General features: G+C 42.1%; 1 protein-coding gene across 2 annotated transcripts in view; it reads right to left on the bottom strand.

The window, feature by feature from the left end:
• Neb (nebulin) overlaps nt 1-25830 on the bottom strand; it is a 189092-nt gene that overhangs the window by 74522 nt on the left and 88740 nt on the right. Inside the window, exons 66-83 of one of the 2 annotated variants that reach the window (XM_038336440.1) lie at nt 25536-25643; nt 24089-24400; nt 23281-23484; nt 22074-22178; nt 18319-18426; nt 17050-17361; nt 15751-15954; nt 14127-14231; nt 13544-13651; nt 11578-11889; nt 9946-10149; nt 8814-8918; nt 8564-8671; nt 7744-8055; nt 6675-6878; nt 5805-5909; nt 4777-4884; nt 3318-3629 (exon numbers count right to left, since the gene is read on the bottom strand). In XM_038336440.1, the coding sequence (XP_038192368.1) occupies nt 3318-3629; nt 4777-4884; nt 5805-5909; nt 6675-6878; nt 7744-8055; nt 8564-8671; nt 8814-8918; nt 9946-10149; nt 11578-11889; nt 13544-13651; nt 14127-14231; nt 15751-15954; nt 17050-17361; nt 18319-18426; nt 22074-22178; nt 23281-23484; nt 24089-24400; nt 25536-25643 (3336 nt within the window). The remainder of the gene's footprint in view (nt 1-3317; nt 3630-4776; nt 4885-5804; nt 5910-6674; nt 6879-7743; nt 8056-8563; nt 8672-8813; nt 8919-9945; nt 10150-11577; nt 11890-13543; nt 13652-14126; nt 14232-15750; nt 15955-17049; nt 17362-18318; nt 18427-22073; nt 22179-23280; nt 23485-24088; nt 24401-25535; nt 25644-25830) is intronic. The other variant, XM_038336441.1, reaches the window with a different exon arrangement.

Below are 25830 nucleotides of genomic sequence, written 5' to 3'. Positions count from 1 at the left end.
TTCTGCTTCTCATAAGCAGTCTTGTACAGATACTGGGAAATGTGGGCACAAGAAGGAAGATAAGGTTTCATCAAGCATGCTTTTCCTAAAGACAGCATTTTCCCATTGACAATAACCCCACCTTCCTTGCGCCACTTTTATTCTGGACACTGTTTTTCTCTAAGTTCATGCTGTAGTTTTTTTTGCACTTTTTTGTCACGATATTTTTCTTTCTAAGAACATATGTCTGGAAACATTGTGGGCACCCTGAAGATAAGACCCATCGCCTGGATGTCTGCCCGCTCGAGCCTCGTCAGCGTCTCCCAGACTACAGTCACTGCTTGCTACCTTCAGATGTTTTATTATAAACAACCACAGCCTGTACTCCCTATCATGTTAAATAAAATTAATTGCTTGGAGTTATTTTGAAATTGTAAACTTATTTTAATAATAAATTGAATAATATATGATATTTATATGATATATAAATAAATGCATAGCATAAGTAGAGGGTAATCAACATCTCTGTTACATTACAATGAATTGTGGTTCATTTTAAATAAAAATTACTTTTTAAACTAAATTTACATTTTTAACTAAAATTAAAATTTTACAATTAAGAAAACTTGTCCCTGTACTTCCGAAAACTATCGAAGGAACCACAAATAGTATATGTGTCACACTTCAGGGTGATAGCAACATTTTCTATGTTCATTAACCCAACAAAACTGTGTTCTTGTAAATCAACTGATGTTGAGAAGATTTGGGAGGTGAAAAATTTTGTGCATAAATATAGGAATTGTAGAACGAAGAGCAGGCAAGGGATCTTCTCAAATCACTGGACAAGGTGTTCTGGAATTTGGAATTTTAAAATAATACACTCGGAAAATTACTGGCGCTCTACTCTAATTCTTGAGGAATTAAGTCACCTCCCCATGTGTCTAGGACTCAGTGTTTGTGAACACGGAAGAGCTCTTACATCACTGGCAATATCCCGAGAAGCCTTGGCATGCTGGATCCCAATGGCATCTGCACGTATATCATAACCCGTCATCTTGACATCTTCCCAAGCCTTCTGATATTGTTTCTGAAAATGGGGAGTGCAATGCCACAATAAGTCTGAAGAGGGAGCTGCCGAGTTAGCGTTAAGATCAAGAACAACTCTTGTACACACATTCGACAGTGACAATAAAATACTATGTTACTGATTGTAAAAAATGAACTGTTGCTAACACTTCTGCTGAATATAAATCTTCTCAGGATTTACACGACAGACTAGTTTCACGCTCAATTTGACTTCCAGCACATTTCAAGGTGTGCAGTAAAGGAATCTCCAATATTGTGTGTATGTGTGTGTGATGGCTCACTGAGAAGGAAAACCAAGCAATATGCTACAAATACATTTAAGTTACATTTTACTTTCTTTTTGAGAAACCATTGCCTTTCCCTTTCCAATAAGGATATATCTCTACACTATAAAAAGCAGAGAAGGACATACAAATTCCTAGTGTCTTAAAGACTTGAAATAAAAGGGCTGTGCTTTTGGCACAAGTTTCGCTGAGTACACTAAGGGAAGGTGCTGTGGACAAGAACGCTCTGTGAAGCAAATACCGCTAATCTTACATTGCTAATCTGGATGGCATTGAGTTTGGACTGCAACATCACTGGCGTGTCAGCCGGCACGTTCACGTTCGCCTTCTCTTTGTCCCAGGCATCGCGATACAGCGGCTGGTGGATGGGAAGACAGCACAGCAGATTAGGGAGTCCCTTACCACACGAGTGTGTGCATGTGTGTGTGTGTGTGTGTGTGTGTGTACATATACACTGCATTATTTACAAATACTAAATTACTTCATGAATAATTTGTGTATGATACAATATAGATTTAAGTATGCTAGTAAAAACTCTTGCCCAATCCCACATCTAATTATGTGACCCTTCAGTCTATATGATGGGCAATTCTGATACTAGACAATGCTAATTAAAACTTTGCTTTCTTAGCCAAAACAACTATTGTGATGCCTAAAGATGGGATTGTTCCGGGACTTCTCAGCGTACCTCATCATTGAGTAGACATGCATAAGTAACAGTTCTGTGGTTATAGTACTAAATAGCATTTTTTAAAAATTTATTTATTTATTTATTTATAGATTCATTTATTATGTATACAATATTCTGTCTGTGTGTATGCCCGCAGGCCAGAAGAGGGCACCAGACCACATTACAGATGGTTGTGAGCCACCATGTGGTTGCTGGGAATTGAACTCAGGACCTTTGGAAGAGCAGGCAATGCTCTTAACCTCTGAGCCATCTCTCCAGCCCCCTAAATAGCATTTTAGTTGGCAACTTCGGATGCAATTAAAATGTACATCAGAGTTTGGACTCAGTTGTTTTGACCCAAGATGTGTCAATTACAGAGATGGCTGACTGGCTGAAGATGCGGACTCAGCTGTGCCCCAGATTTTACTTCCTGTGATAGTGGCAATTTGAAGTTCACCATCTGGATTCCCCTCGACTGAGAGTGCTCCTGAACACAGAGCCACAACAGCTTACCTGACTGATCTGCACAGCGTTGGTCTTCGCCAGGATCACTTCCGGGGTGTCGACAATACTAGTGAATTTGTAGGCCTCGGGCCCTATACGATACAACCTCTCGTTCAGAAGATTCTGAGCATTCTTCACTCGCACGACGTCCACAGAACCCTCTGTCAACCATCCGATACCCTTCATCCATTCCAGGTCTGACTTGTACACATTCTACACAGAGGAGGGAAACACACAGTAAGAAGACTCAGGTTAGCCAGTAGAATCCGATACTTGAACACCACACAGAATTTCTCTATAAGTCAGCCAAAGGGCATCCAGATTAAACGTGAATCTTCACATGTTTTATCTCTGGCACCTGTCTCTAGGAGAAGCTCATGGTCTCTCTTGAATCTCTGGGAATAGAAGCTATAGGAATATTAGGGAAGGAGCCCTTTATAAAATATCTCTATAGTATTTTCTACTTGTGTGAATTAAATTAAACCAACATTTCCTTATGCCTCTATCTGTTTCTGAAATTTAGACAGCTGATCATGCAAAGATCAGAGCAGAGGAACCAATATTTTCTATTGAATTACACAGAACAAGACTTAATATTTTTATCTTGGTGAATAGAATCCTGCTACCATCAATAAGAATCCTTCACAAGGCAGGAGATGTCAGGACGGCTTCTATTGTTACCCTGGATTGTCCAGAATGCCTTAGGAGATTACTGTCTAAAGGATGTCTCTAGAGCATGCACTCTACACTTAGACCCACACACGCCATCTCCCTGGAGGCGAAGACATACGCACATCACTCTGCAGCTCGTAGGCTTTCTTAGCCTGGATCACGTCGTTCTGATCCGGCAGGCAAGTCCACTGGTGCAGGTAATTACGGTAATCAACGTCGCTGACCAGGACTTGGCATTTCTTGGCTTGAACAATTGACATCATGTCCAAGGGTGTGTTGTAAATCCCTTTAGACTTCTCATAGGCTTTCTTGTATTCCCTGTCACTCTGGATCTTGGCAGCATGTATAGACCATACCAGCTTGGGGTCATCTTGCAGGCTGCGGAAACCCACATGGTGGCCCAGTTGCTTTCTGTAACCTTCTTTGTATTTGTACTAAGAAATATTGTGGGGAAAGAAAGCAGAGAAAAAGACAAATAAAATATTGATATCTTTCCTTTAAGTTATTTCTTAATTTTATGCAAATTGGCCCAACACTGAAAGCCATTATCTGTTTGAGTCTAAAGAAATCAGGACTATTTTAGGCAGACGAATAAATCAGGAAGAAAACAATACGTGAATTAGAATAACATGAAAATCTAAAATTTCTGAGCAATTACTACTTAGACAAGAGCTTCAGATGTGTGAGGCTCATCCACACTAAAATGATGTTTTTCTAATTTTAAAATAATTAAACAGTGGCAGTTATAATAACAGTTAATTCTCACAGTGTTGCAGTGAGATAGGTCCTATGCTGTCCTATAATTCAGAAGATGGCGCTGTGGGGGTAATGAGGTTGTGGGGTAGGTGAAGGGTTCACCCGAGGGCACTGAAGGGGTCTCAGGTATGGAAGAGTCATAGGCACGGTTTTAGAGACTGGAAAAAAATATATTTTTGATAAAGCAAGGTCACTGGTTTCAAACAGGAAATGCCAATAGGGTCTGTGGACAGTGGCCTCCATTTGATAAGCTTTGGAGGGAGATGGTGCCCTTTGGGGTAACCTGGAAGTATTTGGATCAAACAGAGAGAGAACTAGGATTAAGATGTGGTTAAGAGGTGAAAATGAGGGCCAAGGAGGAGGGGGAAGTAGCTATGTGTACAGATGAGGCAAGGAGAGGAAACAAAGAAAGGAAGCCGCATTTTAAGGCTTGGAGCTGGGAGTAGGGAATGGTTTGGACCATGTTATTGCTAGTGAACTTTGAATTAGCAGGAAGTGAAATTGAAAATGTAGCTGAAATATTATATATAAGTCTCCAGCATAAAATATTTGATAAAAAATGTGATTTCAGCCTGAAGTGTTGTACAGAATGACCATCATTTATACTGTGGAGAATGCCAGAAATATTTGGGGATATAATGACACTGTATTGATTCCTACATTTTCACCCCAAAATTTAAAAGCTGTTTCATATTTCATTGTTACTGATAAACAATATGCAACACAAAATGCAGCTGTTTGTATGGGTTAAAGAAAGGAAACAGGGTTACTGAGATAGTCCATTTGTTTATGGGGGAGAAAAATCCCAGAGCAGAAGGAAGTTACCTCACTGGCGATTTCTCTGGAGGCTTTGGCATGCTTGATTTCAATGGCATCTGCTCGTAAGTCATAGCCTTTCTGCTTGGCTTCATCCCAGTCTTTTTGATAGAGTTTCTAGAGAGCCAGAGTACAGGTTTGTTTAGAAAATGAAGACAGACTTGTAGCAGGCATAGCAGATATCATAATTCATACTGTAAAGGCAGTGCAGGAAAAACATGCATCGTTGAGTCCCTTTGCTGCTGGATGCTTGTTTTGTAGCAGGAATACTTCGGATGTAAAATTTAAAGCTAAGCATCTAGCGGTACCAGTGACGGAATATTTACTTTCATCCCAACGTGGTGTGCATTTGAAAACATTCCCCTTCCGCAGTATGTGGAGACTTCGGAATGAATGGTGAAACCAAGGATGCTTCATTAAGGTTCCTGAAGACCTCCTAAGGCTTACCTTTAATTTTGCTCTTTAACTCAAGAGTATTCTTTTGAAGGACTGTGGTATTAACTCATGATCTTTGAATGTAATTAAAATTTGCCTATCACTTGACTTTGGAATGTCAAACAAGAAGACCTAAGATGGCAGTAGGCACTGTTGGGCATGGAAGCGCTTGACTAGGGTTTTATTATTTCAGGAATACATGAGGAGCCAAGGCACAGTCGTTGGCCATGGGGAGAACACCTTTCAAGGCCGAAGAGAGAACACCTACAGTCTAGACACTCAGTCATGCATTTATGCAATGTTTCTGTTGGCTTGTTTTTCTAGACAGGGTTTCTCTGTGTAGCTTTGGCTGTCCTGGAAGTCACTCTGTAGACCAGGCTGGCCTCAAACTCAGAGATCTGCCTGTCTCTGTCTCCCAAGTGCTGGGATTATGCACTTGGATATTAACAAGGTGTGATACGATAACCCAGCTATGATAACCTCTTAAAAGACAGAACTTCTATCCATGGATGCTAAAGAAAAAAAAATTAACACCAACAACATGGGCATTCATCATTAGCGAGAAGATAGAGGCCTCTCCACACCACGGTTATTTCCCTTACATTGCTAATCTGCAAGGCATTGATCTGAGCCTGCAGCATGGCTGGAGTGTCCAGGGGAATGCTGATGTTGGTTTTGTCTTTATTCCAGGCTTCCTGATACAGCCTCTGTGGACAAAAGGAAGCATCACGTTAGCTCAGCAGCAGAGAATGGACAGCCGAAACATTAAGTCTTAGCAACAACTTTATTTAAAAAAGCAAATGTTTCTATATGCGCTTAGAATGGCAAGTTGCAGGCTCTACTGAGCAGGCACTGGTATTCAGACAGATCCTGAAAATATTCAGAAGATTACAAATAGCACAATGAGCTCTCCATCGTGTGATGGGCCTCATCCATCAGTGGAAGGTTGTTATTCCAGGAGGAATTCTGTAAGAAACCACCCACAACATTGAGCTGTCATTGTCCCCTGGGTCTCTAACCTTCTAATCTGTTCTTCAGATTCTGGAATTGCCAGCCTGCATAACCACATGAGCCAATTTCTTAAGACTGTAATCTCTTTCTACATACACATCTATAGAAAGATCACACTGGATCTATTTCTCAGTGGACTCTTGCCCCGTGCAATGCCATACCACTACATAGTATTATGTCCCATGCCTTGGTACTAGTAAGAGTTCTAATGCTCATTTCCTGGAATTGCTGTGGAGTGACATCTTTCAGTTTAGCATTTCAAGTCCCTGTGAGAAGGGAAAGACACGTTTCCCCTATCAGAGTTCTATTTCCAATGTGGCTGCACTAAGCTAGTTAAGAGACCCTCAGGTCGGCACCCTCATTGGAAATCTTTGAAGAAAACAGTATGGTTCAGCTTTACTTGTCTTTACCTGAACACTGTATCCAGAAACACAAAAGCTTAATAGGTGGATGGCTCTTACCTCACTCATTTGCAGAGAATTGGCTTTTGCTAGGACAACTTCGGGAGTGTCCACAATGGAGGTGAACTTCAGGGCCTCTGGTCGTGTCCTATACAGTCTTTCGTTCACGAGGTCCTGAGCGCCCTTCACTCTGGTCATTTCTACGGAGCCCTCTGGTATCCAGCCAATCCCACGCAGCCACTCCAGATCCGCTTTATACACACTCTGCCAAGATGTCAGACCACAGTGTTGCAAATGTCAGACATGCCCTCTAGTAGCTGAAACCCAAGGGTTTGAGGAGGGGGCGGAGGAGCATGGGGGATGCTGGTAGTACACGAGGAAGAACTGTGTTCTCAGAGGATGCAGGGGTTTTAATACTGACGACAAAAGTAACTGGAGAAAACACAGTTATTTCTACTATCCATTAATATAACAATATTTATGAACCCCACAGTATACTTATATGAAATGTTAAAGCAATTGCATAACTAGGGAAGGTCTAAAGGGAACCTGTGGGGGCTAGAGAGATGGCTCAGTGGTTAAGAGCACTGGCTGCTCTTCCAGAGGTCGTGAGTTCAATTCCCAGGAACCACATGGTGGCTTACAACCATCTGTAATGAGATCTGGCACCCTCTTATGGCATGTGGGCATACATGGAGGCAGAAAGTTGTATACATAATAAATAAATAAATAAATAAATAAATCTTTAAAAAAAAGGAACCTGTGCTGACTCTCACTCCATTTTAAACTGTGACAAATGACTCACATCCTGTTAACATTTTGGAACTGGTGATAATCATTTAAAAACATTCAGATTTACTATATCTGTTATTACGATGTATGGATTTGCCAAAAATTACAAATGGCATGAAAAAATAGTTCAGAAATAAAAGACATCGCCTCAGTAGAGCTTTCATCTCTGCATTTTGCTTGCCATGGTTTTTCTATTAAACAGTGGGAAGGATACCTCCCTCCTCCCCATCCCAGCCTGGGCTATTCACAGCCCACAGATCTATACCCAGAGGCTCTGACTGAACAACTAGCAAACAAATATCCCTGCCTCCTTATCCTCCAAGCTCATGTTACATACATCACTCTGCAGCTCATAGGCCTTTTTGGCTTGAATAATGTCGTTCTGATCAGGCAGGCAAGTCCAGTTGTGTAGGTAGTTCTTGTAGTCCACGTCGCTGACCAGGGTCTGGCATTTCTTGGCCAGCACCAAGCCCAGCATGTCCACTGGGCTGCTGAACTTGGTCTTCCACTTCTGGAATTCCTTCTTGTACTCCCGGTCACTGTGAATCTTCCCTGCATGCATGGCACACATGATCCTGGGATCGTCTTCCACGCTCTGGGCTCCGATGTGGTGGCCTTTCTGTTTTTCATAGGCTTCCTTGTATTTGTACTAAAATGCCAGAAAAACCAGGTTTAGATCACGTGGTATGCACAAGAATTTCAAATCTCAAGTTTCTAACATCTCAGTATAATTTTTATGCTTTTCTGCTATCGGGAAAATAGCTGGGCTGGAGAGCTGGCTCAGTGGTTAACGGTAATGGCTGCTCTTCCAGAGGATGAGATGCTATTTCCAGCTTACAACCTGTACAGCTCTAGAGGATCACATGCCCTCTTCTAGCCTCCTTGAGCCACTCATACAGTGCACAGACATACATGCAGGCAAACACACACCTAAAATAGAATAAATTAAATTTAAAATAGTGTAATGATTGATATATCCTCATTTTTGAGAATTTTCCTTGCAGCCACTTTAATTCCAAAATGCATTCTCTGCAAAATGAATGGGGGGGGGGTGGGCAATCTGGAGAAATGCACATAGAAGCAATTGCAAAGTGGTTCAATAACCAGAATGCTCAGCACTATGGGAAAAGCACAGGATCTAAAGGGAAGAAACTCACGTCGCTGGCAATATCCCTGGAGGCCTTGGCACTTTTGATGGAAATGGCATCCTCTCTCAGGTCATAGTCCTTCATCTTCGATTCATCCCAGCCTTTGGTATAAAGTTTCTAGGTAGAAGGTAAAACACAACAGAGAATGGAACTGTTTTAGAAACCCAACAGGCCACTCCCAAAGAAGACATAGTTGAGGAGGAAAAACATTTTAATGGCTTCTACAGAGACATAAACACCACCCGAGGGGCCCTCTTACCTGGCTGATATTGGCAGAGTTGCTCTTGGCCAGCAGAATTTCAGGGGTGTCTGGCATGACATGGATGGAGGCTTTGTCGGCATCCCAAGCTTCTGTGTATAAATGCTGTGGAGAAGGAGAGGAAAGCCTTCTGCTGAACCCAGTCACGTTAGTTCCCATCAACCGTAACCTGTTTTTACTACAAATACAGCCTTCTAAAGGTAGTAAACAGTAAAACCTGGCAACTCAGAGACAACTGGGCATGGCCTGAGTGCACCCATAAACCAATATGATGGCCTAACTATGGATCCTTTCCACCCAGTGAACCCTGAAGAGCGCTTGGTTACACTGCAGAGGTTGTACACAGAGAAGTTAGCCTACGGACGAAGCTCAACCAAACTTGTTGGAAGCTGAGTGTTTCCGAGAATGAAATGTACGTTTCTCACTGCTCCTCTTTAAAGTCACAGTAGATTCTCTCTGCCTCTTTCTCTCAGTTCTCCTTTGTGATTGTTCTTGGTGTAGTGTAAACTGGTCTCTGGAGTTTTATTCTGCAAGCTCTCTCCGAGAGGCATTTCTAATTCTCTTCTGAGAGCTCACTCTCACAACGGAAGAATGGAAAGACACCCAGGCAGGGTTAGGACTCATCTCAGTTAAACTCAACCTGGAATGCACATGCACCCACTGAGGAGCTACTGATTTGATAAAGGATGAACAGACAGATGGGACTCTGAGGAAAACATTCTTCTCTCTTGTGTGATAACAATACCAGCTCAGTTTCTAAAGTGGATTCTCACAGCCTAAGTCAGCGGAACAAAAGAGGCAGCTAGGCTGTGGCATGAACCACGGACCAAGAGAACCAGGGGCCTACATCTGCTCCACCTGGGCCAATGTTTCATGCAGAGGCAGGTCGCAGCTGAGGGGGGCATGTGCACTGGTAGGGAGATGATCTCCAGGCTTGGCTTTCACATGCACCCATGCTTAGAGGGCACCCATGGTTGGAAAAAAGCACCAGAAGTTAGCTAGAATTCCTGCAATCCTTCTACAGGAGGGCCCTCTCCTGATTGTTGCTCCCTGGCTCACCCGGCCATTCCCCGCCTCACAGGTCAAGTCCACGGTAGGCCTGACTGGTGGCAGACAGCCGCTAACAACTCACCTTGCTCATTGTGATGGCATTATTTTTCGCCAGGACAATTTCCGGGGTGTCGGTGATACAAGTGAACTTGAGCTGGTCTGCAGGCTGGCGATACTTCCTGTCACTCAAGATTTCACCGGCTCTCTTCGCCTTCTCGACCTCAACGGAGCCAATGGGAACCCATCCGATGCCTCTCAGCCACTCAAGATCAGCTTTGTAGATAGCCTAGAAACCAAAGGGTTAAGCATTGAGACGTCACCTCGTCATCCTGGCGTCTGACTGACTGAACAAATACAAATAACTACTGAATCGTAGTTGTGTACAATTTCAGGAAGACCCATCTTGGTTTAAAAAGGCTTATCAAATACCATGTCCCTGAAGCTGGCTGTTGTTCACCGCATTTCTAAGACCCATCAAATCTCTTCAACATTTGATTTCAGTGGAACAAAACATTACTGCCCGACTTCTAGGGAAAGGGGCTTGCTGTCTGATGTGATGCTCACACCTCTTCACATGGGAATAATTCTCCTGGAACACAGGGGGCTCCTGTGTTGTTTGGCAGCAGCCTTCACAGATAGTTACGTGAGAGACACAGGGTGAATATTACCAACTGACCACTGGTGGATGAATATGCTTTCTTGCGCAAATAAAAGTAGCATTTTACATGACTTTGTATGTATGTGCTTCTAAATCTTGTTTTTCCTTGTACTTATTCTAAGTCTTTTTTGACGTGTCTTGGAATTCATTTTTTTTTCCATTGGATTTAAATAGTCAGCTATAAGAGAACACTTCTTCTAAGGGAAGCATTTTATTTTTATGGTTTTTGAAGAACTTTTTTTCCTGTAATTTTGCAATACCATTACTTTCCTAATCTTTCAAAAGCAACTATTTAGTCAGAGCCCAATCAAAACAAGAAGTTACTGAACCAACAAGGGGGTGTCTGTGAGGTCACAGGGTGTCAAATGCTGACAACAAAAATGTCCCTTGTATTTTTAGGTCACCACAATATTTCAGTTTCCGAGAAATTGGCCAAAATGTGCGTGTCTCTTTCCTAAACATTCATTCACAAATTATTACTGATGTTTCCTATAAGAAAATTGAGTCCGTGGAAGGATAATGCAATCAGTCCAATTGGGAAATTAGTTTGCTTTAAATCAGGACTTCTTAACCTGACATCAGTGAACTTGGAAATAACTAAATCTAACATCCATATTTTTATTAACATCTAACTGAAACATAGCATTCAAACAAGTAATGGATAACAGATTACAGTACTATTAATACTACATGTGTCTTAGCAATATGTGTTAGGGACATTTGTGTTATTTGCAGATGTTACAGACTTCTTAAAATATTTATTATGCCTTTCACTTTTCTTTGGAATTAGTTATTATATTCGGAGCTAGTTATTACAGGTAGGGCTGTAATTATTTAATGTGTTAACAAATAAGTACATATATGATCATATCTCAGTTTTGGTTGAATATTTTCATAATCGTTCTCAATATGCTTGGCTTCCTTTGAGCTCAATGCTTATTTTATGTATTTCATGGGTTTTATTAAGCTTCCCAAAGATTCTCTGACACTGAAAATGTAAGATTTCCCCCACTGAACTGTTTGAAGACATGGCTGAAGAACATCAGGCCCACTTACATCGCTTTGCAGGTCATAGGCCTTCCGCGCCTGAATGACGTCATTCTGATCAGGCAGGCAGGTCCACTCATGCAGAGGATGCTTGTAGTCTATGTCGCTGACCAGGATCTGGCACTTCTTGGCCAGCACCACGCCCAGCATGTCCACCGGGCTGCTGTACTTGGTCTTCCACTTCTCAAAGTCCTTCTTGTACTCCCGGTCACTCTGGATCTTGGCCACGTGAATGGACCACATCATCTTGGGGTCATCTTCGATGTTCCGTGCCCCAATGTGGTGGCCCAGCTGCTTGCGGTAGCCTTCCTTGTACTTGTACTGGAGAAAGAAAAGTTATGTAAACCTGATGAAAGGAACACATACTACTTCTGTGTATTTTCCCCACTATTATCAAGCAGAACAAAGACTATTACCAACCCCATCTATAAAACAGGATCCTGATGGGCACAGTGTATGTTTGTAACAGGGTTCAGCTTACACTTCAGGGCTCCTTGTATTTTGTATTCTTTCTTTCTCTAAACTACACTACACAGTATACATTGAATTCCAAATAAACTTACAGTTTTTTTTAAACCATTAACATTAAAGATATTTTAGAATATCTCTCTTGTTGTTAGACCTTAGAATGAACTCCTTGGTCACAGATATGCATCACATTTAGGTAGAGTTTATGTGTCATGGAGCTATTCTCCTTATTATCCAGTCAGCATCTCCTACATTTGCCAGGAGAGTCTTTCCTTGGGGTTTAGAATCTATCTACTTTTAAAGTTCAAAAGTAATGTATCATGGCCCACTGTACCATGAGAATCAGAGAACTCTCAGCTGCTAAGCTGAGAACTCCATGGTGACAGAAGGAAGAATCAGTTCAAGGGATGGATACAGGGGAAGAGTTTGTGTTTCAAGGAGGTGACGTGGTACCCAGAACAAAGACACTCTCTGTGCTTCTTATGCACAGAGAAGGAAGGAAGGGGCAAATGACTGCTGAGAAGTCCCAAGTGCTTCACAGTTTGTCAGTTCCCCTTAGGGACTTCTTACAAGAGAAGTTACATAGGATAAAAATACCTCTAAGCCATGCCCACCATCCAGCCAGCCTTCTTTCATGCCACAATAACCACATGGAAGCAACAGGAAAACATACCCGCATTGGTAGAGTTACCTGTACTGCCTGTCACTCATTTTAATTTCATAAACATCTGGATTAACTACTGTTCAATTTCTGAGGCTCAAAAAATATGAACTTGGACACTGGTTGGTGGCAGAGTCATCAGCGAGTGTAAGCAGGACCCTGGGTTCCCGCCTCAGGACCAGGAAACCAAATAAAACAAATCAGTAGGTCTTTACAAAGTTACTGCTTTCGAGAACGACCCACCAGCCAGGGAGCCTGCATGGGACTGACCTAGGCCCTCAGCACATAGGCTACAGTTCTGTAGTTTGGTCTTCTTGTGGGACCAACAGTAGGAGCTGGGGCTGTCTCTGACTCTGCTGCCTGATTTTGGGGACCCTTTCCTTCTACTGCGTTGCCTTGTCCAGCCTCGGTAGGAGGCTAGTCTCACTGCAACTTGATATACCATGACTAGCTGATATCCATGGGAAGCCTGCCCTTTTCTGAAGAGAAATGGGGGAGAAATGAATGGGGGGGGGAAACAATTGAGGGGGAGGGGCTGGGAGAAGAGGAGGCAGGGGAAACTGCAGTTGGGATGTAAAAATAAATAAATACAAAACAAAAACAAACAAAAAACAAAACGAAAAATTACTGTTTTAAAACACAGATGGTCTTTACCTGACCAACAAGCATATTGGGTGGGGGTCGGTTCCTTACCACTCTTCTCATTTTAATTTTGTATGGGGGGGCGCTAAAAGAGGATGAAACTTGGAAGTGCAAGCAAGGGCTGGCGACGAACACCCTGAAAGTGTCCCTCTGACAACATTAAAAAAAAAAAAAAACACTTCTTAAAAAAAAAAATCATCTTACATCACTAGCAATCTCTCTCGATGCCTTGGCTGCTCGGATAGGAATGGCGTCCAGGCGCAAGTCGTAGCCTTGCTTCTTGGCCTCTTCCAGCGACACTTTGTAGAGTTTCTGTGGAGAGAGTCCTTAGTCACCAACCCCTTCGGAAGAAATGACGCTGATTTCTGTTCAGTGCTTTCTGTCGCCATTTCAACGGAAATGAATCCCCTAAACACAGTGGCGGTGTCACGGACAATCACGCTTCACAGGCCACAGGTCCTCGGGCACATGTTTGAGACATCAGGTTTTTCTGACTGGTAAATCTGAAAACATGTTGGGGGAGTACCCACGTTTGGCTGCTGTACCATGGCTGACCCATGGGAGGGTCTTAGCGGAGTGACACTCAGGATACTTCCCCACAAGCACTCCACTTCCTGTCTTGTAACCAAAGCTTGGTCTTCCTTGTGGACCTACCACATAGCCCAAGACTAAGTCAAGGGTGAGCTGTTTCTTTTGCCAACAATGTCAGTTATAGGTAATAAATTAGGGAAAGCATTTAACCAAAGGAAACATTACGATCCCTCGTTTGGCCTCTCTGGATACTCACGTCGCTGTAGTTTATCCTGTTGAGTTTGGCCAGCATGATCTCTGGCGTGTCGGGCATGACGTGGATGGTTTTCTTGTCGTTGTCCCAGGCTTCCGTGTACAAGCGCTATTACAAAAAGGAGAAAATGATTTTGGTGTTCACAGAAATTGTTATCTCTTTGATACAAAGCAGAACTAAATTTATTAAGGCTGTATTCCTTTGTTCATTACTAAAAGTTTATAAATACTTCAATTATTAAATAATTCAATTGTTCTGCAAAGTATAATTTTCATACAGTATGCATGCATTGTAAGTAATATTTCAAATTTATTCATTGAAAATGTTATCAGTGTATGTGTGCTGGCTAGTTTTATGTCAACTTGACACTGCCCAGAGTCATTTGACAGACTGATAATATGCTTCCATAAGAACAAGCAGCAGGCAAGCCTGTTGACCATTTTCTTAATTAGTGATTGGTGGGGGAGGGCCAAGCCCACTGTGGGTGGGGTCATCCCTAGGCTGGTGGTCCTGGGTTCTACAAGAAATGCAGAGCAAGCCACGGGCAGTAAGTCAGTAAGCAGCACCCTCCATGGCCTCTGTATCAGCTCCTGGTCCCAGGTTCCTGCCCTGTGTGAGTCCCTGTCCTGACTTCCTTCAGTGGTGAGCAGTGCTGTGGGAATGAAGCCAAGTGAGCCCTTCCCTCTTCAAGTTCCTTTGGTCACGGTGTTTCATCACAGCAAGGGTGACCCTGACTACGACAGCATACAATGTATCTTGACCCTCCAACTTCTCCTGGGCACCCCTAAAACATCTCTCTCTCTCTCTCTCTCAACTTCGTTCCTCTTTTTCATAGTACTTTAAACAAGAATTTAATATTTTGAAGCATCACCAAGTAATAAACATATTTAAGTAGAAAAACATTTATATTAAGATGGGTAATATAAACTCAGAAAGCAAAAACTCACTTGTTTTAATATGTAGACACTAGTTTTTACTCTCTCTCTCTCTCTCTCTCTCTCTCTCTCTCTCGTGTGTGTGTGTGTGTGTTTGTGTGTGAGAGAGAGACAACGAGAGAGCTGGCAAGATGGCTCAGTGGGTAAGGGTGCTTTCTACCAAGCCTGACAGCCTGATTCCAGGGACTCACATGGTAAAGGGAGGTAATTTAATCCCACAGGTTGTCATCTTACCTCCACATGTATGCCACGGCACACATGTGTACACACACACATATATATGTATACATGTATACACACACACACACACATATATATACACACACACAATGTAAGTAAATAAAATGTAATAGAGAATGTCAACAAGTGAAAATGTAGGTAAAGCCTTCAAAAACTACAAAGAAGGTCGAGAAAAGTTAAAAAGTGTGGAGGAAACAAGGTAAAGAAAAAGGAGTCCACATCACACAAAAGCAGAAGAGAGACTGGGTGGCGAGTAAGACAAAAGGGGCCGTGTGACAAAGGAGTGGGAGAGACGACGGGGAGAACTACCAAAGCATATTTCATATGCCAACTGCAATCATTTGAGCAGGTATGATATGCCTTGGAGTAACTTCGAGACATAACAGCATGCCGGAGCCATTGTCTTGCCCTGTGGTAATTCTCGGGCTGTATGGTGGAGCATGAAGACTCACCTTGTTCATGTTTATTGCGTTGTTCTTTGCCAGCACCTGCTCCAGCGAGTCAGTGATGCTGGTAAATTTCAATTTGTCAGGACGCTGGCGGTAGATATTATCGCTTAGTATCTCGGTGGCCCTCTTGGCTTTAACAACTTCCAGGGAACCAATGGGAACCCAGCCAATGCCTTTCATCCACTCAAGGTCTGCCTTGTACAAATTCTGAAGACCAACGGGTAAGAGAGATGTGTTAACTCTTCTTTTTTTTTTTTTTTTTGAGTCATCCCAAAACACACCACACTCAAGAAACAGGAATTCTGAGGGTAGGTGAGTGTATGTAGAAATATGCTCTATATAATATGTACATGTCCAAAAACCTTTAAAAATTAATTAATGAAAAAAAAAGAAATAGACTTTTTGCTGAACAGATAAAACTGGCAGCATACTCAGACAACGGTCTCTGACTAATAGCCTTGAATTCTCTAAAGATTTTTTTTCTTGAGCTTTTTAAAAAGGGACATTATCCTGTCCTTAAGGATTTTAAAAGATCTTTCACAGAGGACCAGCGCTCCTTAGGCGTTGGAAAATGTGTTCTAATCATTTCAAATTAAACCACACGAGTAGACCAATGGCACAAAGTATGGCAATCACAAGACCCTTGCCTTAATTTCCATCTCTAAAAAGCCCAGCTCTCAAGTGAGTAAAGGGGATGTGCTGACGGAAATATATTAGGTGTTTATCCAGTTTATTCTTGAGCGAGCTGCTAATATGAGATAACTGGCTTTGAAAAAGCAAGGATGTCTTCATATTTTTCTTCTTGTAAATTTCAGTATAAGCAGTTATCAAAGTAATATAAAACAATGTACTTTTATTTCCAGTCTCCATTAGCCGCTGCCAACATGTATTCTCTTTCTTTTCATTTCTACTTTGCTGGTCAAAATGTCACTAGTGATCCTTCCTCTCTTTCTTTCTTCCTTCCTTCCTTCCTTGGCAGGGTCTTATAGCTAAGGCTGGCTTTGAACTCACAATCTTTCTGCCTTCACTTCCAAGGTTCTGGGATTACAGGTGTGAGCCACAATGACTGGGTCAGCAATGTTATTTTGAAGGCTAAGCGTTAGCTGATTCAGACAAAATAAGCCTGAATCACTAGGAAGCTAAATTCTGTATAACATTGATAGTATTTATTTCCTTTTTGCCCACAACCTTTGGAGGGGTTCCCAATGAGAAATTCCTGCTTCTAGGGGCATTTAGATTCCCGTCCTTGACACTCACAGACTTTCTTCTGATATGTTTTTATCCTATACCAGGGATACTTACATCACTCTGAAGGTCATATGCTTTCCGTGCCTGTATGACATCATTCTGGTCTGGCAGGCAAGTCCATTCGTGCAGGAGGTGTTTGTAGTCCACATCACTGACCAAGGTCTGACACTTCTTGGCTAACACAATCCCAAGCATGTCCACTGGGCTGCTGTATCTTGTCTTGTATTTCTCAAACTCTTTTTTATATTCACGGTCACTCTGCACTTTGGCAATGTGGAGGGACCACATCATCTTGGGATCATCGTGTATGGCTCGGGCGCCAATGTGGTGACCCAGCTGCTTCCGGTAGGCTTCTTTATATTTGTACTGAAAGAGACACAACCCAGAGTGTAAGGAGGAAGGAGGAAGTAGAGAGGACCGCTGCCGGCTGCTCCTGCGACGCCACGCCTTGGGGCAAGAAGAACCCCACTGCTCCTTCTGTACGTCGCAGAATCATATGCTGGCAAAAACTGGCCAAAAGTGATGACAGGAAGAGGGTGTCCAGTCGCAGCCACAAGCTAATCCAGTGCCCCAGAAGCCCTACCAGGCAGCCTGCGAGAGAGCAACCGGGCTGTGTGCCTACATAGCTCCCAGGCTTCTCCTTGGAAAGGCAGAGAAATATAGCACATATGTTACTCAAACTACGTACAGCCTACAGAAGCATACATGTAAGCCAGGAGGCATCGTTTTGAAATAGACAAATTCTGTTACTTAGTAGGTGTGGAGTTTGGGTTTTATAAAATGAGGAAGTTATGGGGCTGTTTTGCCTGACAGTGGGAAAATATGGAACACTATTAAATTTTACGCTTAATCAAGTTACTGTAGTCAGTTTCACCTTTTCTAACCTAGTAACAAAAAAGGTTTAAAAGCTATGAAGTTGGACACTGCTTCTACTTTCGGATAATTTTAAACATGTCCAGGAATCTGCTATCTTCATTTTCAGAGCACAGAAAACAGTCTTTGGCACCTTCCTTCCTGTGTGGGCAAACTCAGATACGCCTATTTCATGTTTGTCTCCATTCTCCCGAGTGTATCATGAGCGTTCACGAGCAGCTCAACCCAGTCCATCTGGCTGTGAGACGCCTGCTCTATTTAACAAAGACGAAACGCAAGATCAAGAGAGCACAGCGCAGTGTAGACTACGAGCCTGGGGTCATGAGCGGGTTATCCAGGTCCCGTGGATAAGGTGAGATGAGTGAAGAGCAATGAGAAGTCCCACAGTGTTACAGAAGGGGGACCCCTGTGCCAGGGGCTGGCCTGACTGGGTGCCAAGCCAGTGCTTACATCACTAGCGATGTCCCGGGAAGCCTTGGCGGCCACGATGGGAATGGCATCGCTCCTCAAGTCGTAGCCTTCCTTCTTAGCTTCTTCCATGGCCTGGCGATAGAGGCTCTGGGGAAAGAGGGAAGACACTTTCAGCTAGAGAACTCACATTCGCTGGAAATCCACATTTTGGGAGCTGAGGGGGGGGGGTGGGTCAAAAGAAGACAACCCTTGGATGTAGAACTATGCAGTCTTAACCGAAACAAAACAACGAAACAAAAAGATTTTTTCCAAGTTATTAAGTTAAATGGAAATTTTGGATTCAGTAAATTGTAACATGACGCCTTCTTGCACATCCTTACAGGTTTTAGACACGAAGTCAGCAGTTCTCGGTGGTGTTTAAGTCAGTAAGCACTCACTCCATTCTTAAACCAGCGAAGAAGGATGCTAGGACTCCAGGTTTGAAACAGGGACAATTCTACCTGCACCACTCTATACAACAAATCTCTATAAGCATGTGCTCATGATCGAAAGCATGCTGCAACGAGACTGGGAAAATGCTTCTAAAAGTCTCTGCTAATATTTAATTGCTCATTAGTAATTGGTCTCAGCTGCTGGGAATTGGTAGCAGACACAGCGATAGCAAATTCCAAAGATTGATGAGCCAGGAAAAGAAAAGATTCTGTTTTTAATTTGAACTGAGAAAACATCATCACTGTTCAGTTTCTTTGTGCACAAATTTTGACCAACTTTGTTGGTATCTTTACAATCATCCTGAAAGTCTTCTGAAACAGTGTACTTTACAATTGTTGCTAATATTGCTCAGTAAATCAAAACCACCACTCTGATTTCATGACAATGTAGTTCAGGCTGGCCTAGAACTTACAACCCTCCAACCCTATGTTCCCTGGTGCTGAGATAAACTGAATGAATGGTATGTGCACCATGCTCGGCAAAACATTTACTTTAATAAACAAATCTTAATTGTAAAAAGTTATCAGATCTCTTAATGAGACATGTTATTTCGAGAAGCTCACTGAGCTTTGAATGGAAAAGATTCTGATGACCACGAACAAATTAAATGGTCTGTCCGCACAGTTTTGTGTGTTTGTATGGAGCCTCAGATGTACGGCACCGTGCTAGTGACACAAGTGTGCTTTGTGCTTTTAGAAACTAAGGCCCTTATGTAAGCACGCTTGGGCAGAGATTTTAACAGATGCTCTGACACTCCCAAGTGGGCCTTTTCCTCTTTCAAAACCTATAGAAAGTTTCATGACAAGATCAACCTCAGTGAGCATCCAACTTTTCGCCTTGTTTTCTCTCCTGCACTCTGTTTTTTGTGTCGTATATATTTGTCTATTTGCTATTTATATTTCTCTATCAATAAAGACCACTTTAATGTTACAGATTAAATCAAATGCTCTACAACTTTTTAAATTAAAAAATTTAAATTTATTTAAACTAGTCAACCAATTAAGAGAAAATTATAGTCACCACAAACTTCACTCCTAAACGTTTTAACAGAGATTTATTTCCTTATTTATGGGTATGTATACGCGTCTGTGTGAATATTTGCTAAGTGAATATATGTCATCAGATCTCATGGAGCTAGAGTTACAGATGACAGTAAGCTAATCTATGTGGAGTGCTGGGTCCTCGGGAAGAGCAGGGAGCTCTCTTAATTGCCCAGTCACCTCTACAGCCCCAGAATATTTCTTTTATAGCTGTAAAATCCTATAATCCATCTATTATATTTTTCCATCCCAGAACAAGGGCTTAACTATGACCTCATGGTACAATCGAGAAAAATGGTCTGGAGCCATCTCTTGACCTCAGGTCAGATTTCTTTAGTTTTTCCAACCTTTGAAAGAGGCACGGTGTTTTGAGGCAGACAGCACTTTTCGTTATCTCTAAGGTCATGATTCAAAGCTTGTTTTGGGAAGTCACACGTGCAGGGCAGCTAGAATAGCTACAGGAGCATACACAAGACAAGGTTGAGGTGTGTTCGTTTCATTTGCAGTCAAGGAGTGAACTGTGGGGTGAAAGCCCTTGGCAATGCCTTTCGCAGTCATTTACGAGGGCTATTCTTAAACCTCATCTTCAGAACACAGGGGCTGGTGAATTAATCTTGACATTTTAAAGAAAATAAACCAAGTTGGAAATTTTAGAAATAAAAAATATCCCAATCTACTCTTACTAGTCTAAAAGGAAAATCTACTTCATTTCTCCTCAGGTAAACAGGAGCCTCATCACAACCTGGGACAGATGTTAGCCACATCTGCCTTAGGCTCAGCAAGGCCAGGTTCAGCAGAGAAACTTACACCAGTGTGGCTGAGCTGGGGCAGGAGACTCCTAACGTGACTGAGTCTTGACAGGATCTCCCCTAATGTGACTGAGCCAGGCAGGAGACCCCTTAATGTGGCAGAACCAGGGCAGAAGCTTGCCCCAATGTGGATGAGCAAGAGCTGGTCAGATATTATTGGTGAGTCTGTTCTTTGATCATAGAGGAAGGAAAATCTCACCTTTTTCATTGATTAGTCTTTGCTATATGAGATAAGAAACATGCCTTTTTAAGACTCTGTTATTACAAATAGATGTGTATTAATAGATTAATACAGATAAGATAAAAACTTAATCAAGTCTTGAGCATAAAAGCTTAAAGATCAGAATACTTGAATCAATCAGATAATTCCTCACCTGGACAAGGACAATCAAATAAGAAACTACTTATGTAGTAGCAATTCTGCACTGTAAAGATAATTATTTCCCCTTAGATTCTAATGCATCTAATAAACTTCAATGGCAAGTTTATTGATTGCTCTTAGGCAATTTTGAAAAGGATGAGTTAAAAAAAACCTCTCATTTGCATTTGGATCTTGCAAATAAACTTTGCTATTTCAAATATATTACATACATTTAATTTTCTTCTATTTCCCCTTTCCAGGGAAATCCATGCATCTCTCTTGGGGCCCTCTTATATTAATTTTCCTGGTGACTTGAGGGTAAAAGAAAGACATTAATATTTATTAATCCACTACGACATCAGTTCCCATTCTACCCATAGTATATAAATTTTTGTCATCTCAAAAGTTTCTAGATACTTTATAGATGAGGCAACTGAAGAAAGCCAATATGCAGAATACATTCCAAAACAAGTCCCAATTTGATGAACAACACAATTTCTTTGGATCTTTGCGTGTGTGCATCTCCTTTTCTCTACCCCTCCCTCTGTGTGTGTGTGTGTGTGTGTGTGTGTGTGTGTCCAGACACACACACGCCACAGTGCGCTTGTGGAGTCAGAGGACAACCTTGAGTGTTAGTTTTCACTTTCCGTCCTGTTTGAGATGCCCTCTCCTGCGTGTGCCTGGCTAGCTCGCCTGGGGATTTTTCAGGAATTCTGTCTACCCCACCTTTCATTCGTTCTGGAATAAGATGCTCACTAGCACGTCTGGCTTCACACGGTTTCACGGGGTCTGAGCTCAGGCCATGACGTTTGCATAGCACTACTCTACCTGTGGACCCGCCTTTCTAGCTCCGGCAATAAGTACTATTAGTTGAAATCATTATTGACTTATTACCAGTTGATTGTAAGGGCTGATACTTTTGTGTTTGTCTTTCTAATTTTTGATACAAAATTAAAAGTAATACAATGAGTACAAAACCAAACCCAAGAAGCGTGGACTGCATCATGACTGTGCTGAGGGACAGTCTGACGTTTCTACATCAGCCAAAGTCAGTGTGCGCAGATGAGGAAATCAAGAGCAGGTAGGTCTTACCTCACTGTAGTTAATTTTATTTTGTCTGGCCAACATAATTTCGGGTGTATCAGGCATAATGTGGATTTGGGTCTTGTCTTTCTCCCAGGCTTCTGTGTACAAGCGCTGCGAAGGAGAAAACAATAAAAGAATCAGAAAAAAAAACCCAAACATGTTTTAAACAGGAGTTGTCATGAAGAGACCATGAGCAAACTGAAAAATGGCTCTTTACCTACTGTGCTGTGTACATGATTTACACTCTAGTCAATCCCTTTGATTTTTATAGGGTATCTACTATAACTAGATACAAACATACATTAATATGAGAAAAATACACAGACAAGCAGACACACACACACACACACACACACACACACACTACCAGGTCACTCAAAACCCAATTAAAATTTCAAAATCAAGAATTTCCCAGCATATTTATATATTCATAAGTTTACTATGGCTATATTAAAACTCTTTTCATAAGTTTCAAGGAAGAAGATTCAATACCAACAATACATTATTCTAACAGACTTAAAAGATGTTGAGCCAGGCAGTGGTGGCGCACACCTATAATCCCAGCACTCAGGAGGCAGAGGCAGGTGGATCTCTGTGAGTTCGAGGCCAGTCTGGTCTACAAGAGCTAGTTCCAGGTCTGCCAGGCCTGTTACAAAGAGAAACCCTGTTTCGAAAAAACAAAGATGTTGAGCCCCAAACAGCCATTCGATTTTAATATTTTTATATTTTTAATTGTGAGCCAAGCCTTTAACGGCTGAGCCATCTCTCCAACCTGATTTTAATATTTTTAAATTTTTAATCCTGTGCACGCATGTGGGTCTGTGCACATGAGTGCAGATGCCCACAGAGGTCAGAGAAATCAGATTCCTTGAAGCTGTTCTTGCAGACGGTTGTTAGCTGCCTGGCATGGGTGCAAGGCACTGACTTGGCTCCTTGGCATGCGCAGTGGGCACTCTTAGCTGCCGAACCATCTCTTCAGCCCCAAGGAATCCTATTCGTAACACTAACCATTTCACAAAGAGACAACAAACCAGAAACTCCCCTGTCCGTATTTGAAATTTTTCTATAAGGATGTATAGAACTCAACTAAACCACTGTACTTAGGAGAAGAATTTAACTGGATAAAATAAAAGAAGACCAACTTAGAGACCATAGCTACTCGCTCTAAATGACTCACACTCCTGCTTTGTCTTTCCTTAGGCTGGGCACTCACCTTGTTCATGTTGAGGGCGTTGTTCTTGGCCAGCACCTGCTCCAGAGAATCTGTCACACTGGTGAACTTGAACTTGTCTGGAGGCTGGCGGTAGATGTTGTCACTCAGGATCTCTGCGGCCCTCTTGCACTTGACCACATCCAGAGACCCGATGGGGACCCAACCAATGCCTCTCAGCCACTGGAGATCTGACTTGTACACATTCTGGGAAGAGGGAAAGGGCAGATGTTATCACCAAGAATCTCCGTGTTGGTCTTACACTTCACCACATCCAGAGACCCAATGGGAACCCAGTCACTTCCATTCACCACTAAAAGATTTTAAATGTTCTAGTGAGATCCAACATGAAAGCGAGTGCTACTGAGCTTCTTATGACACTTGGTCTCAAAAATAAAGAATAAGGTCTGGAAACTTTGGGAAACCTTAAGCTTTGTATATGTCTTTAAAAATATGAAGGCAAGCCAGACGTTGGTGGCACATGCCTTTAATCCCAGCACTCAGGAGACAGAGTCAGCTGGATCTCTGTGAGTTCAAGGCCAGCCCAGTCTACAGAGTGAGTTCTAGGAAAGGCATCAAAGCCACAGGAGAAACCCTGTCTTGAAAAATCAGGAAAAAATATGAAGGCAAATTGTATTTCATCTTGTAGAATATATAAGGTTCTCATTTTAAAAATATGTAAAGTGCATTTGAACAACTGAGAAGTAGAAATCAGACGCGTCAGCTCCCTGAGAGTTCTACCCAATATTAAACATAAACGTTATTGTGAATTACTACCAGGAGTGGGATTCCCATAGGTCTCAGCACTCACATCGCTCTGGAGGTCATAGGCCTGCCGAGCATGGATGACGTCATTCTGGTCAGGCAGGCACGTCCACTGGTGTAGGTAGTTCTTGTAGTCCACGTCGCTCACCAAAGTCTGGCACTTCTTGGCCAGCACCACCCCCAGCATGTCCACTGGGCTGCTGAACTTGGTCTTCCACTTCTCAAAGTCCTTCTTGTACTCCCGGTCACTCTGGATCTTGGCCACATGCATGGACCACATCATCTTAGGGTCATCTTCGATGTTCCGAGCCCCAATGTGGTGGCCCAGCTGCTTACGGTAGCCATCTTTGTATTTGTACTAAAATAAAAATGGTCATTTTTTTCAAAAAATTAATTAAATGGGTTAAGAGTTTAATTACTTTAAAATCTTGCTATTTTTCAGTTCTTGCTAAGAAATAAAGTTATCTGCATATTTCCATATCTCTATTCTAAACTGTGGTTTAAATGCCCAGCAACACTCTGGTGGGAATACAGACCAAGCTAAAAATATCTTATTTCTTGCAGACATCAAGTCTCTGGACATAAAGGTAGTAACATTTTTCAAAAGCCAAATCAGAAATGTATACCGCTTTCTCGTCATCTTTGGCCAGTAAAACCACCAACTAGAAATCTTATGTGTGATTTCCATGAATATTATTCTTCAGTTGGTAGACGTGATTTCGTCTCCCACAATCCTCAAACTGCATCCTGATCCTGAGTCTGGCTCTGGTGACGTTCATTGAGTCTCTTGACTCCCAGAAATGGGCAGGACCGGACCTCCATGTTGCATGTCCTGTGCCAAGTATGGCTGCAGTGAGGTGTCCACAAGTGAGAAAATGACATGGGCTCCACTTTGGTGGAGGTGGGAACAGCTACCTTGGTGCTCTCTGGTGACAGGGTCACTGAAATTTTAACATAGATCTACTGTAGTCTACATTCTACCCAGGACCTTTCAGAGACAGCAGAAGGAGTATTTGAACCCATCATTTTTGGTTTTGTTCATCTTTGTCTTTCTATTTTCACTAGATAAGGGGAAGGGTGCAGTTCAGACAATTTTCAAAGAAAAATGTTGGCAATAATACAGAGCAAGTTTGGGGAAAGGTAGCAGAGTTTCTTGTCCCATACCAGGTCTTTATCTGTTGGACAATGAATATAATCGAGTTATCTTCTAGTATTTCCTATGCCTATGAAAGATGGGATCAAATATAAAGATAAATTTTCCATAATTATAGACCTAAAATACTATAGATTATGATTCAATTTTAAACTAATGGTACCTGGGCATTAACCTTTTGGAATAAAAAAAAACCCTTTTTTCCCCAAATAAACATTTATGTGATTTAAAAATAAGTCAACAGATGTGTTCTAACTGGCATTTCGAATGCATCTTGTCACCGTGTCACTGTGCCTGCTTCCCAGTCCATCTAGCCACATGCATACGAGCTACTACTCACGTCACTGGCGATATCTCTGGAGGCCTTGGCTGCCACAATAGGGATGGCATCAACGCGCAGGTCATAGCCTTTCTTCTTTGCTTCTTCATTGGCAAGTTTATACAGACTCTGCAGAAAGAGAAGAAGGTTAAGAGCAACCATTTGGAGAGTATCGGGTGACTCCCACCATGCGACTTTTAAAGGATGGAACTGGATATGATCTAAGGTCCTGGTGATAGGGAAAGCAAATGAATTCTATTCTATTCTTCAATAAAGCATTTAGCCGGGCATGGTGGTGCACACCTTGAATCCCAGC

Source organism: Arvicola amphibius, chromosome 7, assembly GCF_903992535.2.
Source record: "Arvicola amphibius chromosome 7, mArvAmp1.2, whole genome shotgun sequence".
Classification (NCBI taxonomy): Eukaryota; Metazoa; Chordata; class Mammalia; order Rodentia; family Cricetidae; genus Arvicola; species Arvicola amphibius.
The sequence above is the reverse complement of the archived record's forward strand: the minus strand, read 5'-3'. Positions and strand labels throughout refer to the sequence as shown.